The sequence below is a fragment of the Megascapheus bottae genome, chromosome 17 (genome assembly GCF_031878675.1).
Source record: "Megascapheus bottae isolate mThoBot1 chromosome 17, mThoBot2.hap1, whole genome shotgun sequence".
Lineage (NCBI taxonomy): Eukaryota > Metazoa > Chordata > Mammalia > Rodentia > Geomyidae > Megascapheus > Megascapheus bottae.
In genome coordinates this window covers 44,544,847-44,563,010 of record NC_143525.1, presented here as the reverse complement: position 1 = coordinate 44,563,010, position 18,164 = coordinate 44,544,847, and the positions used below count along the sequence as shown (strand labels likewise).

At 39.9% G+C, this 18,164-nt stretch overlaps 1 protein-coding gene across 10 annotated transcripts in view; it reads right to left on the bottom strand.

Annotated features, from left to right (window-relative positions):
• Usp32 (ubiquitin specific peptidase 32) overlaps positions 1 to 18,164 on the bottom strand; it is a 132,991-nt gene that overhangs the window by 41,223 nt on the left and 73,604 nt on the right. For all 10 annotated transcript variants that reach the window (XM_090351180.1, XM_090351185.1, XM_090351183.1 and 7 more), the window contains 7 exons: positions 17,401 to 17,516; positions 16,327 to 16,389; positions 13,684 to 13,767; positions 11,619 to 11,680; positions 6,211 to 6,313; positions 4,298 to 4,490; positions 321 to 496 (listed from right to left, as the gene is read on the bottom strand). In XM_090351180.1, coding sequence (XP_090207306.1) covers positions 321 to 496; positions 4,298 to 4,490; positions 6,211 to 6,313; positions 11,619 to 11,680; positions 13,684 to 13,767; positions 16,327 to 16,389; positions 17,401 to 17,516 — 797 coding nt within the window. The remainder of the gene's footprint in view (positions 1 to 320; positions 497 to 4,297; positions 4,491 to 6,210; positions 6,314 to 11,618; positions 11,681 to 13,683; positions 13,768 to 16,326; positions 16,390 to 17,400; positions 17,517 to 18,164) is intronic.

Sequence of the window (18,164 nt, the reverse complement as noted above, 5' to 3'; positions counted from 1 at the left end):
TGGTAGATTGCTTGCCTAGCATCCACGAAGCCCTGGGTTCAATTCCTTGGTACCACATACTCAGAAAAAGCCAGAAGTGGTGCTGTGGCTCAAGTGGTAGTGTGGTAGCCTTGAGCAAAAAGTGTCCAAGGACAGTGCCCAGGCTCTGTGTTCAAGCCCCAGGACTGGCAAAAAAAAAAAAAAAAAAGTCTCTTGGTCTTTAGTGCCCGGGATAGCTTTAAACTGGGATCCTCAGATCTCAGCCTGCAGAATAGCTAGGATTAGAGGTGCAAAGAAGTTTTTAAGTGAGCAATTTTAAGGTTCAATATCAAATTACCTACCTTTACTGGTTCTTGAGTTACAAGTGGCTGGTTATCAATAGCTCCTGGTTTCTGAGGATTAAGGTGCAATAGAACATTCCCATTAGCTCCTAGCAAACACTGGTTGTTATTGTCAGAAGTGTTATGTTGTCGAGCAAAGCACATATCTGCCCCTGGTGTCGCAGAATACAGAAAGCCTATATAGGAAAAGAAGATGCAATTTCTCATTTTTAGTTTTTATACATATACAGGTTGAAGACATAAACTCAAACATCCATTTTAAATTGATGACATTATTAGTTTTAAAAACAAATGCCAGTATAGTTTTAATAAGTCTGTAGATGATAAGCTAGACAGTAGGCAAGATAACATTAAGTAAAACAAAAGCTTTCAAAATTATTACCAAGTGAGTTATTTGGTCACTCTCCAAGACTATCTCATAATTTATGATGAAAATTACAAATTTGGGGCTGGGAGCGTGGTCTAGTGGTAGAGTGCCTAGCATGCACAAAGCCCTAGGTTTGATTCCTCTGCATCACATACACAGAAAAAGCCAGAAGTGGTGCTGTGGCTCAAGTGGCAGAGTGGTAGCTTTGAGCAAAAATGGTCCAATGACAGTGTCTAAGCCCTTAGCTAAAGCTCCAGGACTAGGAAAGAAAGAAAGAGAGAGAGAGAGAGAGAGAGAGAGAGAGAGAGAGAGAGAGAGAGAGAGAGAGAGAGAGAGAGAAAAGGGGGGAGGGAAGAAGAAAGAAAATTATAAATTCTCTGACAAGAAGGAAAGAGGCTTGGCTAAGTAGATGGGCTAGTTGCTCTTAGATTCTTTCTTCTATCTCCAAGTGCTTTAAATACTCTTAGTTTGTAATATATTGCAACAGGAAGTCACTAGTCGAAAGGGAATAAGACAACTCCAACAAAAGAAGGTTGTTCCCTAACATATCTGTTTAAACAGAAGACAAGGTCTTTAATAATAAGATGTTTTTATTAGCATACATTAATTGTACAGAAGGGGGGGTTCATTATGATATGAGTACAATGTATTCTGGTCAAAGAGCCCCTCTATCACTCTCCCTATGCCTTTCCCACTTCTAAAACAAGTTATACGTTTCACTGTTCTACTTCACATTTATAAATAAAGTACCGAAACCGTATTAGGAGGCATGATATTTACAAGAGAAAATATGCACAGAGAAAAGATTCATGATGGCTCAGAATTGTGAATTTTGTGTGAATATAAGATATTTCATGGGGGGGGAGGGAAATGGGGACCAAGACATGAGAAAGGGTATCAATGTATGTGAAGTAATGCACCTTCTATCTGGTGCATATAATGTAACCCTTCTATTAATTACAATAAAAATATATGAAAAAAGATATTTCAACATGTTATTCTTGCATGAATTTCTTTTCTTATTTGTTGCTACCAGGGCTTGAACTCAAGGCTTTGTACTCTTGTTCAGTTGGCTTATGACAAGTGCTCTACAACTTGAGCTGTATCTTTAAGCCAGTTTTTTTGCTAGTTAATTGGAAATAAAGTCTTATGGATATTTCTACCTACATGGGCTTAAACTATGATCTTCCAGGTCTTAGCCTCCTGAATAGCCAGATTTAGGAGTATCAGCCACTGGCACCAGCTTCATCTTTCTAGATATAAATTACTTTGTAACCTTCTACTTGTGGTAACACAGCAACTATTGTGAGCACATACTAAACCAACCTTCACATATAATCTACCTGGGGCTTGAGTATGGCTCTACAGCAAAATGTGCACATGCCAAACACCCTGGGGTGCAATTCCCAGATTAAAAGAAAAAAGTAACTTGTCAAAACTGATCAGAGTATTTTTTTTTTAACTTTGTCAGTCCTGGTGCTTGTGCAATGTCCTTGGGCTTTCTCAAGGACAGAGCTCTACCATTTGAGCCAAAGCTTCCTATCTGGCTTTTTCTGTGTATGTGGTACCAAGTAATCAAACCCAGGACTTCGTGCATGCTAGGAAAGCACTCTACCACTAGGCTATACTCCTGGCCCATGATAAGAGTACCTTTAAGACTGCTAAATGAGGGCCGGGAGTTTGGCCTAGTGGTTAAAGTGCTTGCCTAGCATGCATGAAGACCCGGGTTCGATTGCTCGGTACCACATATAGAAAAAAAGCCGGAAGCGGTGCTGAGGCTCAAGTGGTAGAGCTCTAGCCTTGAGAAAGTCCAAGGACAGTGCTCAGGCCCTGAGCTCAAGCCCAGGACTGGCAAAAAAAAAAGACTGCTAACTGATCTTTAAGACACAGAAAGAAAAATAGTAGGTTCTATAATAAACTTTGTAGGAAAAGACTAACCTTGACAATATTCTTATTTTCTAGAGGAAATAACATCAGTGTAACAATGAATGTCCTGATAATATAGCAGAAAAACAGGGATCATACCTCAATTCAGTTGGATAACAATACCCAAGTATCTTCCTCAGATTATATAGCCACTAATTTAGACTTTGCAAATACAAAGGACCAAATGGAAATTATTTATTATTATTTTAACAAAATAATCTCCAAATTTGTATCCAAAGTATCCATATAATCTGGTATGAGGGCTCATTTAATCTCAGAAAGTTCTCAAAAATGAATATTTTCTCATTTGTCTTTGCAAATCTAAATTTATTGACAAAATAGATTTAATAGGTAAGTAGAGCTATAATTAATGGAAAACTTCAAAAACTTCACAAGAGACTAATGAAGTATAATACAGAAAAGAATTATCTACACTACTACACTGTTGTTGGGAGTGCAAACTCGTTCAACCACTATGGAAAGCAGTGTGGCAGTGCCTCAAAAGGCTAAACATAGAACTCCCCTATGACCCAGCAATTCCACTACTTGGCATTTACCCAACCACCCAGAAACAAGGACATACTAAACCCACTAGCACAACAATGTTCATTGCAGCACTATTCACCATAGCAAAGATATGGAACCAACCTAGATGTCCCTCAGTTGATGAGTGGATCAACAAGTTGTGGTATTTGTACACAATGGAATTCTATGCTGCTGTCAGAAAGAATGACATCGCCCCATTTGTTAGGAAATGGAAAGACTTAGAAAAAATCATATTAAGTGAAGTAAGCCAGACTCAAAGGAACTTAGGCTCAATGGTTTCCCTCATTCATCATAATCAGTAGAAACCTTGGGCTCTACTAGCAGAGATTTGCAATAGAGCAAAATCTTGATACATAAGGACATATAATGAGAAGCTAATTGAAAGGACCTCCAGGATAGTGAAACAAAAGCCATATAATGAATGATTGTTGTCCTTAATGTACTATGTTGTCTCTCATCTCCTTTGCTGTCCCTTGGTTATCTCATATTGGTATAGTATCTCACTTTGTTATCTGATATATTGAATTTATTTGTATTTGGATATTTGAAATTTGATAGGGAAGGGGGGAAAACCAAGACGGGTGGGAGGTGTGGGGGGGGAGGGAAACGGGTACCAAGACATGTGAAAGGGTATCAATGTATGTGAATTAATGCACCTTCTATCTGGCAAATATCATGTAACCCTTTTACTAATTACAATAAAAAAAAACCGAAAAAAAAATTATCTGTAAAGCTGTTTATATATTTAATAATATGATAGTTGACTATTTCATTCAAAACTTATTTTGTGAATATACGCTTGATGCCCAAAACCACACCCATCACACTCTGAGTAAGACACTGAAGTTTTTCTCTTAGCACCAAGTTTCTCATAGAAAATATGGTTATTATATAACTGTGAGGCTGAGAATGTGGCCTAGTGGTAAAGTGCTTGGCTAGCATGCATGAAGCCCTGCGTTTCCTCAGTGCCATATAAATAGAAAAACCTGAAAGTGGCACTGTGGCTCAAGTGGTAGAGTGATAGCTTTGAGCAAAAGAAGCTCAGGGACAGTGCCCAGGACCTGCGTTTAAGCCCCAGGACTAACCAAAAAGAAAGAATTAACCATAACGAATGCAATGGAAATCAAGTCATATTTACCACTGCCTGCAGATTCTGAGGCTTCAGATGCAGTAGAAATGTTGTCAGAAAACTTCTCTTCTGAGGTATTCATGTAACTGAGGTTTCCTCCAATTCTATCATCACTTTGCTCTACAGGATGTACTGCTGCACCAAACGAAAATTTTCCTCCATTCATAACAGATGAAGGCTCAATTACAACAGGGTTGGCATCCTAAAATTACCAAGTCAGAGAATATGCAAAAATGAATAATCTGAAACTGTAGCTTTCAAAAGGTAAATCTACCTAGTGTAGAATGCTTGCCTAGCAAGCATTAAGCCCTGGGTTTGATTCCTCAGTATCACACACACACAGAAAAAGCAGAAGTGGTGCTGTGGCTCAAGTGGCAGAGTGCTGTCCTTGAGCAAAAGTATTCCAGATCAGTTTCCAGGCCCTGAGTTCAAGCCCCAGGACTAGCAAAACAAAAAAACAACACAAAACTGGTTACTGCAGGCTGGGAATGTGGCTTAGTGATCAAATGCTTGCCTAATACGCATGAAGCCCTGGGTTTTATTCTTCATAACACATAAACAGAAAAAGCCAAAGTGATGCTGTGGCTTACGTTGTAAAGTACTAGCTTTGAGCAAAGAAAGCTCAGGAACAGTGCCAGGCCCTGAGTTCAAGCTCAGGACTGACAAGCAAACACACACACACACACACACACACACACACACACACACACACACACATGTTTGCCAATATCAATAATAATGACACAATTGAGAAAGTGCAAATTAAATTGTAAGAAATTTGGTTAGGAACAAGTTTATATACCAACTATCACTTTATAAATGGAGACATTTGATTTGCTGGCTTTATTCTTTCCAGTTTTCCAATTGTGGAAAAATAAACTTTCAAATTACTCTATTATTATATAAAATCATGAAAATTTTTTATTTAACTAGAAAAATAGAGTATCTTATAAAAATTGAATTCAAGAAATAAATTTCCTTTTTTTTTTTTTTTGTGGGTCATGGGGCTTGAACTATGGGCCTGGGCGCTGTCCCTGAGCTTTTCAGCTCAAGGCTACGGCCCTACCCTTGAGCCAAGCCCCATTTCCCATTTTCTAGAAATTAATTGGAGATAAGAGTCTCAGGTCCTTTTGTGCCCAGGCTGGCTTTTAACCTTTATCCTCAGATCTCAGCCTCCAGAGTAGCAGGCATGAGCCACCACACCAGCTGATATTTCTTAAATACCCTTTCTTACACAACAACCTCCAATATTTCAATGAAAAAGATGAATGAAATGAAGGAAAATATAAATTATATAGCTGAAAGAATATATCCTTTACAGAGTTTAGTCCTGTACTAAACTCTACTCTGAGCAAGACATTAAGGTTTCTTTTTCTCTTAGCACCAAGTTCCTCACAGAAAATATGTTTTTTTTTGTTTGTTTGTTTGTTTTTGCCAGTCCTGGGCTTGAGCTCAGGGCCTGAGCACTGTCCTTTGACTTTCTCAAGGCTAGAGCTCTACTACTTGAGCCTCAGCACCACTTCTGGCTTTTTTTCTATATGTGGTACCGAGGAATCGAACCCGGGTCTTCATGCATGCTAGGCAAGCACTTTAACCACTAGGCCAAACTCCCGGCCCCAATATGGTTGTAATATTTTCCTCACAGGGATGCTGTAAGAACTGAGATATAAGTGACCTAATAAACATCAACACCCTATGCTCAATTTTATTTTTTTTCAAAGTAAATAAACTTATGTAGAAGTTTATACTTTATGTAGAAGTTAAGAGAAAGTATATAAATATATTACATTTCTAAAAAAAAATTTCTATTCTTTCAAATGTTGTATCTAAGTTGGAACATTTCATTACTGTATAGCAGTCACACAAAGTCTGATGGAGTTGGAAATCTTTTGAGAACCCAAGGTATTAAGAATCTAACTCACGTATTTGACATATTCCTTCCACTGTTGCCACCACTGTGTGGAGATGATAAACCAATTGTGTCCTGGCTGCAGACCATATCTGCTTTCTCGTTCTAACCATCCTCTGTACATACAAAAGAAATTCAGTACATCAAATGAAATGAAACAAAGCACAAGAGCCACAATTTACCATAAGAAGTTCTAAAGAGGAAAGATACCATTCAGACATGTTTGAGAGACAATGACATAAATTCAATTAGTGAAACATTGTTTCCCTTAAAAAGCCAACTTGGGGGGAACCACAGGGAAAAAAAGCTGGAAGGGTTCTGTGGTTTAAGTAATAGAATGCTAGCCTTGAGAAAGCTCAAGCCCCAGGACTAGCAAAAAAAAAAAAAAAAGTCAACTTGAGGATAATCACAGACCACTACTAAACACCATATAAAAGCAATCCGATTTAGGATAATTTACAAAATATCCCAAGTTTGCCATTTATAAAAGTTTATAAAAATCAAGGATTTAAGTAAACATGTTTATAGATGTGTACAACCACTTCCATAAACCAGTTTTGGAATATTGAGAAGATTTCAATCAACCCAAAAAGATCCCCTAAGCTTCCTGCAAGCACTGACTGCTTGGAACACATGACAACCACCTTGAGGATGCTACATTATAATTACAACTGAACAGAAACACAATCCCAGATGCTGAAGGTACTGTTTTACTCACAATAATTTCAATAGCTTATTCTGGATGTGTATATATGTGTGTGTGTGTGCTGGTCCTGGGGCTTGAACTCAAGGCCTGGATATTATCTCTGAGATTCTTCTTCTAAACGCTAGTGCTCTACTACTTGAGCCAAAGTGCCGCTTTGAGCTTTGAGTAGTTTATTGGAGGTAGAGTCTCAGGGATATTCTCTAAGTGAATAGGATTACAGGAGTGGGATACTAGTCCCTGGCTTGTACAGCGTTTTTTGACACTGCAGATCTCAGCAACTCTCAAAAGCCATGTAGCCATTTCCTCCCAGGCCCAAGTGGAAACATTAACCCTGGTGGACCAACAGAAGGCTTGTAAATAGTAAGCACAGTCATTTACCACCATGACAAGTGACATGAGAGGCTATGTACCATGACTGGTAGAGACCAGTCAAATCCTTTGTACCAAACCCTTACTGACTAAGCAGCAGACTTTGGCTCAGTTTGGGGGTTAGCCAGGAAACACGTTCCTGTGCTGCCCCCTGGGTTGCAACACTAGGCTCAATAAAAGACTTCTCATGAGGGATCTTTTCCTGCTCTTGGTCTTTGTCATCGATCGACTGGGCTGCAGTGTTAGCATGAAGAGAGGAAAGAAGAACAGCAGGAAAACTCTAGTGGTGGCAAGGGCAGTAGTAGGGGCAACAGTGGCAGTAGCAAGAAGAGGGCAGTCAAAAGGTTCCAGATAGCAGCAAGGGCAGAAATGAGAGAAAACAGAAGTTATAGAGATAATATAAGAGTGAAGGTGAGGCCGGGAGTTTGGCCTAGTGGTTAAAGTGCTTGCCTAGCATGCATGAAGACCCGGGTTCGATTCCTTGGTACCACATACATAGAAAAAAGCTGGAAGTGGTGCTGAGGCTCAAGTGGTAGAGCTCTAGCCTTGAGAAAGTCCAAGGACAGTGCTCAGGCCCTGAGCTCAAGCCCAGGACTGGCAAAAAAAAAAAAAAAAAAAGAGTGAAGGTGAGGCCGGGAGTTTGGCCTAGTGGTAGAGTGCTTGCCTAGCATACACGAAGACCAGGGTTCAATTCCTCGGTTCCACATACATAGAAAAAAGCCGGAAGTGGTGCTGAGGCTCAAGTGGTAGAGCTCTAGCCTTGAGAAAGTCCAAGGACATTGCTCAGGCCCTGAGCTCAAGCCCAGGATTGGCAAAAAAAAAAAAAAAAAGAGTGAAAGTGAGATGCTGTGGGCCTTGGTCTTTGGAAGAGTTCCAAAGAGGAAGCAAGGTTTCAGGGCCAAGGTCAGAGACATGCTAGACCCAAGAGCTATTAACTTGAGCTACATCAAAAGTGTAGCTTGGCCTTATAGCTGCACACTTCCTGCTGTCAAAGGCTAGGGATCCTTACATCCTATACCTAAAAGCTATGTCACTTGTTAATATAGGACTGATGGTACCAGCACCTAAAGCCTGTACAAGAGCTGCGACACTAGAAAGTGCCGCCTGTCATCATCCACTGCTGCTAGAAGTGGAGCATTACAACTGCTACCAAGTGGTAGGTGACTGGTAGTTGAAGCCTAGAGCAATTAGGCCCTTATTTCTGAGATCTGGAGCTTTAAGCCTCTAAGTCTGCCAGGCCAGCCCATCTTCACCTAACTATGTGTGTAGTGAACTGATTGGTATCCATGTTAGGACTTAGATGCCATACAATCCACTTCCACTTACCACTTTACCCAAGGTAGCCTCTACTGCCTTCATCACGTCCACAAACACTCCTGCCATCAGTCATCCCAAATTCTGCTCTATTATAATTTTTCTCTATTCCTATTCTGATGCAACTGAGCCATATCCTGATTTTCCATTCCATCCCATTCCAAAGCTGCCCTCATGGATATAATTCAACAAGAGTTCTACTTAGCACTGATACATGTTTTTATTGTTAGACATGGAGTCCACTGAATGTCCATGTACAACAAGCCCTATGTCTTGTTTGCTATCCACTCTTATCTCAATATTTAGTGATTTAGCGAGGAGAAGAAATTAGCAATGTCATTTCCAGTTGCACCTCTTATTAAGCACACCATCCTGAACCTGTATCCCCAGGTTCCCCACAAGGATATCCTCCCACATCTTTTTCCAGCTCTTTTTTTTTTTTTTTTGGCCAGTCCTGGGCTTGACCTCAGGGCCTGAGCACTGTCCTTGGACTTTCTCAAGGCTAGAGCTCTACCGCTTGAGCCTCAGCACCACTTCTGGCTTTTTTCTATATATGTGGTACCGAGGAATCGAACCCAGGTCTTCGTGCATGCTAGGCAAGCATGCTATCACTAGGCCAAACTCCCGGCCCTCCAGCTCTCATTTTGTTACCAAAGCCATCATTTCCATAGCCATAATTATTACAGCTACCACAGTTACCAAAATCTCCATGGCTTTCAATTCAGATCCTTAATAAACCCCTCTTCCTTCTGTCAGTCTATAATATAGTCTGGATCATTGTCCCAACAATCTTGTGGGTGAATTATAAAGTTCTTTGTTCTTCTTACTACTTATAAAAATCTTGCTGGGCGTGGTGGCTCACGCCTGTAATCCTAGCTACTCAGAAGGCTGAGATGTGAGGATCAAGGTTCAAAGCCAGCCTAGGCACAAAAGGACCTGAAACTCTTATCTCCAATCAATCCTTAGAGAAAAAAAAAAAACTGGAGGGAGTGGGGCTTGGGCTTGAGGGCAAGTTGGTAGCTTTGAGCTGAAGAGCTCAGAGACAACGCCCAAGCTCAAGCCCAGTGGTAGAGCAGTAGCCTTGAACTGAAGAGCTCAGGGACAGCACCCAGGCCAAGTTCAAGCCCCAAGACCCCCCTCCCCCCCCACAAACCCTCAAAATAACTTGAAAGGACTGAAGTATTTTTTTGCTACTATCAAATGGTGTTTCAGAAAGTTCTACTGGCCTACTACTAGTGTCATTTAGATCATTCTGTATTGTAATTATTTGATTTAAATCCTTCTTTTACTTCAGATACCCTGTTAGGTAATGGTAAGACAACTCTGGAGGCAGACAAGTCGACCATGAGCAGGGAGATGTTCACCTCATGTACTGTTCTCTACGACAGCTAAAGAAGCTGCCAGTTCTCCAATTTGTAACTGGATTGTCTTTTTGTTGTTGAGCTGTAGGAGTACTTTATATATTAGTAGGACTTCTACAGTCTTACAAGATAGATGATTTTTAAATACTGTCTCTCATTCTGCAGGTTACTTTTTCAATTATAAATTAATTATTAGTGTTATAAGTGTGTGTGTGTGTGTGTGTGTGTGTGTGTGTGTGCGCGCACGCGCACGCGTCAATTTCAGGCTTGGGCTCAGGGCCTGAGCACTGACTCTCAAGGCTGGTGTTCTCTGGTAATCATGGCTCCAATTCCATATTTTTGCTGGTTAATTAGAAAGAGTCTCATGAATTTCCCTGCCCGGGCTAACTTCAAACTGAAATCCTCAAATCTCAGCCTCCTGAGTAGCTATGATTACAGTTACGAGTCATGAGTGTCTGACTTAAGACATTATTATTATTGTTTGTCATGGAGCTTGAACTTGGGACCTGGGCGCTGTTGCTGAGCTATTTTTACACAATGTTTTTGCTCTACAACTTTAAGACACAGTACCTCCTCTGGATTTCTGGTGGTGAATTGGAGAAGAGTATCACAGACTTTCCTGCCCAGGCTGGCTTTAAACCATGATCCTCAGATCTCAGTCTAATGAGTAGCTAGGATTATAGATGTGAGCCGCCAACGCTCAGCTTGACAACTGTTTTTTGATGTATAAAACCTCTGCTTTAGGGACTGGGAGTCTGGCCTAGTGGTAGAGTGCTTGCCTAGCACACACGAAGACCCCTGCTCAATTGCTCGGTACCACATACATAGAAAAAAGCCAGAAATGTTGCCATGGCTTAAGTGGTAGAGCACTAACCTTGAGAAAGACCAAGGACAGTGCTCAGGCCCTGAGTTCAAGCCCCAGAACTAGCAAAAAACAAAACAAAACAAAAAAACCCCTTCAACTTTTAGTCAGGCACAGTGGCTCACACCTGTAATCCTAGCTATTAAGGAGGCTGAGATCTCTGGATTGAGGTTCAAAGCCAGCCTGGGTACTAAAAAGTCTGTGAGACTCTGAGCTGAAGAGCTCAGAGACAGTACCCAGGCCCAGAGTTCAAGTCACACAACCAACAAAACACACAACAACAAAAAACTTCAACCTTTGATCAAGTGGTCTACCACTTAGCTACATACCCAGCCCTAGTGTGATTTTCTTTGGATGCTGGTCCTGTGCTTGAACGCAGGGCCTGGGCACTGTCTCTGAGCTCTGTTTTTACTCAAAGGATAACACTCTACCACTTGAGCCACAGTGCTGTTTCTGGCTTTTTTTCTGAGTAGTTTACTGAAGGTTAGAGTTTCACGAACTTTTCTGCTTGGGCTAGCTCAAACCATGATTATCAGACCTCAGCCTCCTAAGAAGCTAGGATTATATGTGTAATCCACTGGCATCTGGCTTCCTAATATAATTTTAATGTTTAACAGAATTTGATTTCTAAATTAACCTAGTCCCTTGACTTGGGAAATCTCTTAAGAAATGGTTTTACTACAATACTTAAAGTGGAACATGCTACTTAGTAATTAAGATACTCTAAATATTAAAAATTCCAGCTATATAACAACTACATATATATATATACATATATATATATATATATAAATCATCTGTTAATTTACCTAATAATTTGTCCTTCTTCTTCTGGAGTAGCTGGTCTTAACCCAAGAACTATGTGGCATACCTAGAGAAAAAAAAAATTATTGACTGGTGCCAATGAGTACATTATGTAACATTTCACATTTCACACATCACCTTCAAAAGATACTTTTTTTCCTGGCCAGTCATGGGGCTTGAACTCAGAGCCTGGGCACTGTCCTTGGACACTTTTTGCTCAAGGCTAGTGCTCTGCCATTTGAGCTACAAGTACTACTACTTTCAGCTTTTTTCTGTGTATGTGTTACCAAGGATTTGAACCCATGGCTTTGTGTATGCTAAGCAAGCATTCCACCACTAGGCTTTTTTTTTTTATGGGGTTGAACTCAAGGCCTGGGAGCTTTCCTCAACACTAGCACTCTACCACTTGAGTCACAGATCCACTTTCAACTTTTTGGTGGTTAACTGGAGATCAAAGTCTCATGGCTTTTCCTGCCCAAGCTGGTTTTGAACAAATTGTGATCCTCAAATCTCAGCCTCCTAAAGAATTTCATTTTACCAAGCCAGTCAAATATGTTTATAGCAGCAATTTATTTATTTTCTTTTTTTAGGTCTGAGAGCAGGACTCAAGTTTTGAACCTGATGCTTTTACTCATTGGCTAGCACTAACAATTGAGCCTTGCCTCCAACCCTAGTGATTTATATTATTTTCAAATCTATATTTTACAAATTCATTAGCTCAAGGCTAGATCGATATAAATGGATATCATAAGTTTATCAGATTGTATATGCTTTAAATACATAACATCAATTAGCCATCAAGAAGAAACCAATTTCAATTTATTCTACGTTATCCTCTACTTAAAACAAAAGGTTAAAATAGACATATCAAACCATGCTAACCTTCACTAGGGTGAAGAAAAGAAAAACAAGACAACCCATAATAACTATTAAATAAACTTAATATTCATGAAGAACTATGAAAACTGGAAAAGGAAGGTTGGGAGTGTAGCCGAGTGATAGAGTGCTCGCTTAGCATGCACAAAGTCCTGGGTTAAATTCCTCAGTACCATATACTCAGAAAAATCCAGAAGTAATGCAGAGTAGTGGCAGAGAGCAAAAAGTGTCCAGGGACAGTGCCCAGGTCCTGAGTTCAAGCCCCAGGACTGGCAAAAAAAGAAAAGAAATAAAAGAAAAATGGAAAAGGAGCACAAATTATTTAACAAAATCAAAGGAAAGAGAACTAGTTTAACTGCATAAAATCATTAAGATCAGGCAAGGTCAAGTCAATAGTTTAATGTTCAATACTTCCTTCCTTTTCTCTCAATCTTTCTTGGACCTTCTAAAGAAAAAACTTATGAAATAGCCATGTAGGGCCAAGAGCGTAGCCTAGTGGTAGAGTGCTTGCCTAGCATGCATGAAACCCTGGGTTTGATTCCTCGGAACCGCATACACAGAAAAAGCCAGAAATGGTGCTGTGGCTCAAGTGGCAGAGCACTAGCTTTGAGCAAAAAGTGTACAAGGACATTGCCCAGGCCCTGAGTTCAAGCACTAGGACTGGCAAAAAAAAAAAAAAAGAAAAAAAGAAACAGCCATGTAGCAAAGATCTCTCAGCTAAAAAAACTGTCTACTTTGAAAATTTCACAGTTATTTATTTTGTATTCATGATGTCTTATTTATTAGGAAGGGCCTTTTGAAAAGACACCAAGGGCTGGGGGATGTAGCTCATTGGTAAAGTGCTTGTCTAGCATGCATGAGAGTCTGGAGTTGATCCTTAGTGTCAGGAAATAGAGGGGAGTAGGAGAGGGATAAAAAATGAAGAAAACAAACAAAATATGATGCCTTCTGCAATTAGAATTATTCTCTATATGTCTAAATGCCGCTTTGTTATGGATTTATAATAAAAAAGCAAGTATATCTCTATTCTACTTTCCCATTTCCCACATAAAGATTTTGAGAAAATTCAGTAGATACTCATGTCTACCTTACTATCCCCTTTTGGAAATGTATAATGTAATTCTGTCTATCCATAACATGATTTGGCAGCTTAGCTGTAATAACTCTAGCATCACATTTACACCTTAAATATACCTGGAAAAGGAGATTCAAAAATTCATTGGCAAGAACGTTTTTCACACTCCAGATCTGATAGTCTTCTAGAGTAAGATGGCCCATCTGAAAATGAGACATTCAAAAGACTTCATGTTAAAATTTAGAACACAGTCATGATTCAGAAAGCAAACCTGTAATTCAGATTAGATACTATGTGTTCATCCAAAAATAAACCAACATGTGATAAAACGTATGCAAATTTCATCTGATTTTATTCAAGCAGGCAATAAAAGCAAAACATTATTGAAAATCAATTTTCCTCACTAAACTTCAGATGTAGCCAGGTGCTAGGGGCTCATGCTTGTAAACCTAGCTACTTAGGAGACTGAGATCTGAGGATCACAGTTTGATGCCAGCCAGGCAGTTAAGTACATGAAATCCATGAGATTTTTATCCCCAATTAATCACCCAAAACCCAGAAGCGGAGTTGTAGCTCTAGTAGTAGAGTACTAGCCTTGAGCAAAAATCTCAGGGACAGCACTCAAGCCCTGAGTTTGAGCATCAGGAACAGTATGAGTGTGCATACATTCATGAGCACACACTCCCACTCCCACAGGGGGGAAAAAAAGCCTAGCTATAACAAAATATTTCTTTCTGTCTCTGTCTGTCTGTCTGTTGTCTGTCTGCCAGTCCTGGGGCTTGAACTCAGGGCCTGAATACTGTCCTTGGGCTTTCTCAAGGACAGCGCTCTACCACTTGAAACAGCACCATTTTCAGCTTTTCCTATGTATGTGATACCAAGGAATCGAAACTGAGTCTTTGTGCATGCTAGGCAAGCACTCTACCACTAGGCCAAACTCCCGGCCCAACAAAATACTTCTAGCTGGCACTCTACCACTTGATCTATGTGCCTCCAGCCTGGTATTTTTCTGGGTAACTGGAGGAGTCTTGAGAGACTTTTCTGTTTATGCTGGCTTTGAAACCCAATCCTCAGATCTCAATGTTCTGAGTACCTAGGACTATAAACTACCAGCACCTAGCTGAATCTTAATAATTTTATGACTTTCTTATGAGTATTTACCTTTCTTCAAACACAATACTTTTCTAAATAAAAAACATTTTTATTATGTCAATATGTACCACAAATGATATAAATGTTTCTCACACATTTGATGATTTTTTTTTTTTTTTTGGCCAGTCTTGGGGCATGAACTCAAGGACAAGAAACAAGACATCAAGCCAGTTAATTAATACTCAATCCTGTAAGAATACAGAAATTAACTCAATGGGCAGACCTCAAGTGACTAACACCCAAGTTTACTTCTGCTTCTAAAGTTAATATAAATGGAGTTATATATTATTCCTTATGTTTCTTTTCTTTTATTGGTTTTGGGGCTGGACCTCTGGGCCGAGGCATTGTCCCCGAGCTCTTCAGCTTAAGACTATTATTCTACCACTTGAGCCACTGCAGCACTTCTACTTCCAGTTTTCTGGTGGTTAATTAGAGATACGAGTGTCTCTGACTTTTGTGCCTGCTGGTTTTGAACTGCAATGCTCAGATTTTAGCTTCCTGAGTAGCTAGGATTACAGGCGTGAGCCATAGAAACCAGGCTTATATTTTATTCCTTTTTTCTTTTCTTTTTTTGTTGGTCATGGGGCTTGAACTCAGGGTCTGGGTACTGTCCTTGAGCTTTTTTGCTCAAAGCTAGTGCTTTACCACTTTGAGCCACAATGTGGCTGTTTTTCAGTAGTTGATTGGAGATAAGACTCTCCCAGGGACTTTTCTGTCTGGGCTGGCTTTGCACTATGTTCCTCAGATCTCAGCCTCCTGAGTACTAGGAATACAGTTGGGAGCCACTAATGCCCAGCTATGTTTGGTTTCTTTTACAACATAGTTAGCTTTCTCATGGCTCATTAGAATGGAAGAAATAAGGACTATAAACTACAGAGGTCAAAAGAAGTTTATTTAATTCTTACATTAAACTTCACAGGTTTTGTTTTTTTTCTTTTGCTTTGTTTTTGGCCAGTCCTGGGGCTTAAACTCAGGGCCTTGAGCACTTTTGCTTAAAGCTAGCACTTTGCCACATGAGCCACAGCACCACTTCCAGCTTTTTCTGTGTGGTGGTACCAAGGAATTGAACCCAGGACTTCATGCATGCTAAGCAAGCACTCTACCATATTCCCTCCCCAAACTCTATTGTTTTGTAAAAGATGGAATAAACACTCTTTAGTCAGAATGTGGAGCTACTACACCCACAGGTTCAGATAAAGTATTTGATGAGAAGGATGCAGAAAAGTCATTGGACCATGTATATAAGCTACACATTTTTTTGGGGTGTATATGTATATATATATATATATATATATATATATATATATATGTATATATGACAGTACTGGGGCTTGAATTAGGGCCTAGGTACTGTAGCTTAGCTTTTTCACTCAAAGCTGGTACTCTATCACTTAAGCCTGAGCTCCATTTCTGATTTTTTTGGTAATTAACAGGAGATAAAAGTCTTATGGACTTTCCAACCTAGGCTAGCTTTGAACACAGATCTTCAGATCCAGCCTACTGTGTAGGGCTACAGACATGAGCCACTGTTACCTGACTAAAGCTACACAATTTGATTTAAGGTATTTGGTATTTTTAGATAAAGCTTTATTAATCATAGCCTGACTCACCTTTGTAGTGTCATGTGCATCCAATATGCCTTCCACAATGTCAAAGAGATCCTTATGTAATTCCTTTAAAAATAGCAACCAAAAAAATAATCAGAAAAGACTAAGTGGATATAATTTTTATTTTATTGTTTTGTAGATACACTATTCTGGTCAACTATTTAAAAATTACTATTGATTCTCACATTGTTTCATTCTTATTCTACACAATAAGCTCAGTTTATTAAATTTTCCTAAGGTAAACTTTTTCTTTTTTTGGTGGGTCCTGGGGCTTGAACTCTGGCCCTGGCACTGTCCTGGAGCTCTTCAGCTCAAGGCTACTGCCCTAACCCGTGAGCCATAGCTCCACTTCCCATTTTCTAGTGATTAATTGGAGATAAAGAGTCTTGGTGCCAGGATGGCTTCTAATGGATCCTCAGATCTTAGCCTCTTGAGTAGCTAGGATTACAGGTGTGAGCCACCATGCCTGGCTAAGGGCAAACTAATTAATTTCACATATTTAACTATGAATGCTTTGAATAGCATACTATAGCCACTAAATGCAATATCATTTTTTTTTTGTCAGTTGTGAGGCTTGAACTCAGGCCCTAAGCACTTGAGCTTGTTTTTTTTTTGCCAGTCCTGGGCTTGAGCTCAGGGCCTGAGCACTGTCCTTGGACTTTCTCAAGGCTAGAGCTCTACCACTTGAGCCTCAGCACCACTTCCAGCTTTTTTCTATGCATGTGGTACCAAGGAATAGAACCCAGGTCTTCGTGCATGCCAGGCAAGCACTCTACCACTAGGCCAAACTCCCAGCCTTGAGCTTGTTTTTGCCCAAGGCTAGTTCTCTATGACTTTGAGCCATAGGTCCACTTCCAGTTTTCTGGTGGTTAAACGGAAGTAATAGTCTCTCCGACTTTCCTGTCTTGGCTGGCTTCAAACTGATATCATTAGATTTTAACCTCCTGAGTAGCTAGGATTAATGGTGTGAGCCACCAGCTCCTGGCAGAAATTCTTTTCTCTTCTCATTCAAATTGCCATTGCATTTTCCTATTATACAAGATATTCATATACAAGATGTAAACAATCAGAACTTACAGGGATATCATCAGTACGGTTGTCCTTCCAGACCTCTAAAAGTGCAACCACCATGTCTCTCAGTTCAACCCTGGAGAGAACTCCATCACGGTCAACATCAAACACCTTGAAGCAAACTAATAAAAAGAAACTCTTATGGAGACAAATGACTTTTAAATTCTGAAGATAATATAGTTTATTAGAAATTGCCCTGCATAATCACTTAGCTTTCTAAGAAAGCACATTCTGGATCAGTTCTCATCAGGAATAGATTATAAGGTATCATTATATTTTTGGAACTTACAGAATTTCCTGAACAAACTTCACAAATCTATCTCTAAATAATTACCCAGATTGAAGCAACAAATCACATAGATCTAACTTCTTTGTAACCTAGAAAAAAGGAGCAAAGTGCCAGTGGTTCATGCCTGTAATCCTAGCTACTCAGGAGGCTGAGATCTGAGGATCACAGTTTGAAATCAGTCCTGGCAGGAAAGTCCATGAGACTCTTGTGTCCAATAAATTATTTTAAAACAAAAACAAAGTGACCATGTGGCTTTAAAGAAATTCAGGGAGGGGCGGGGAGCTTGGCCTAGTGGTAGAGTGCTTGCCTAGCATGCACAAAGACCTGGGTTCAATTCCTCGGTACCACATACGCAGAAAAAAGCTAGAAGCTGTGGCTCTAGTGGTAAAGCTCTAGCCTTGAGAAAGCCCAAGGACAGTGCTCAGGCCCTGAGTTCAAGCCCCAGGATGGCAAAAAAAAAAAAAAAAAAGCAGCTCAGGGA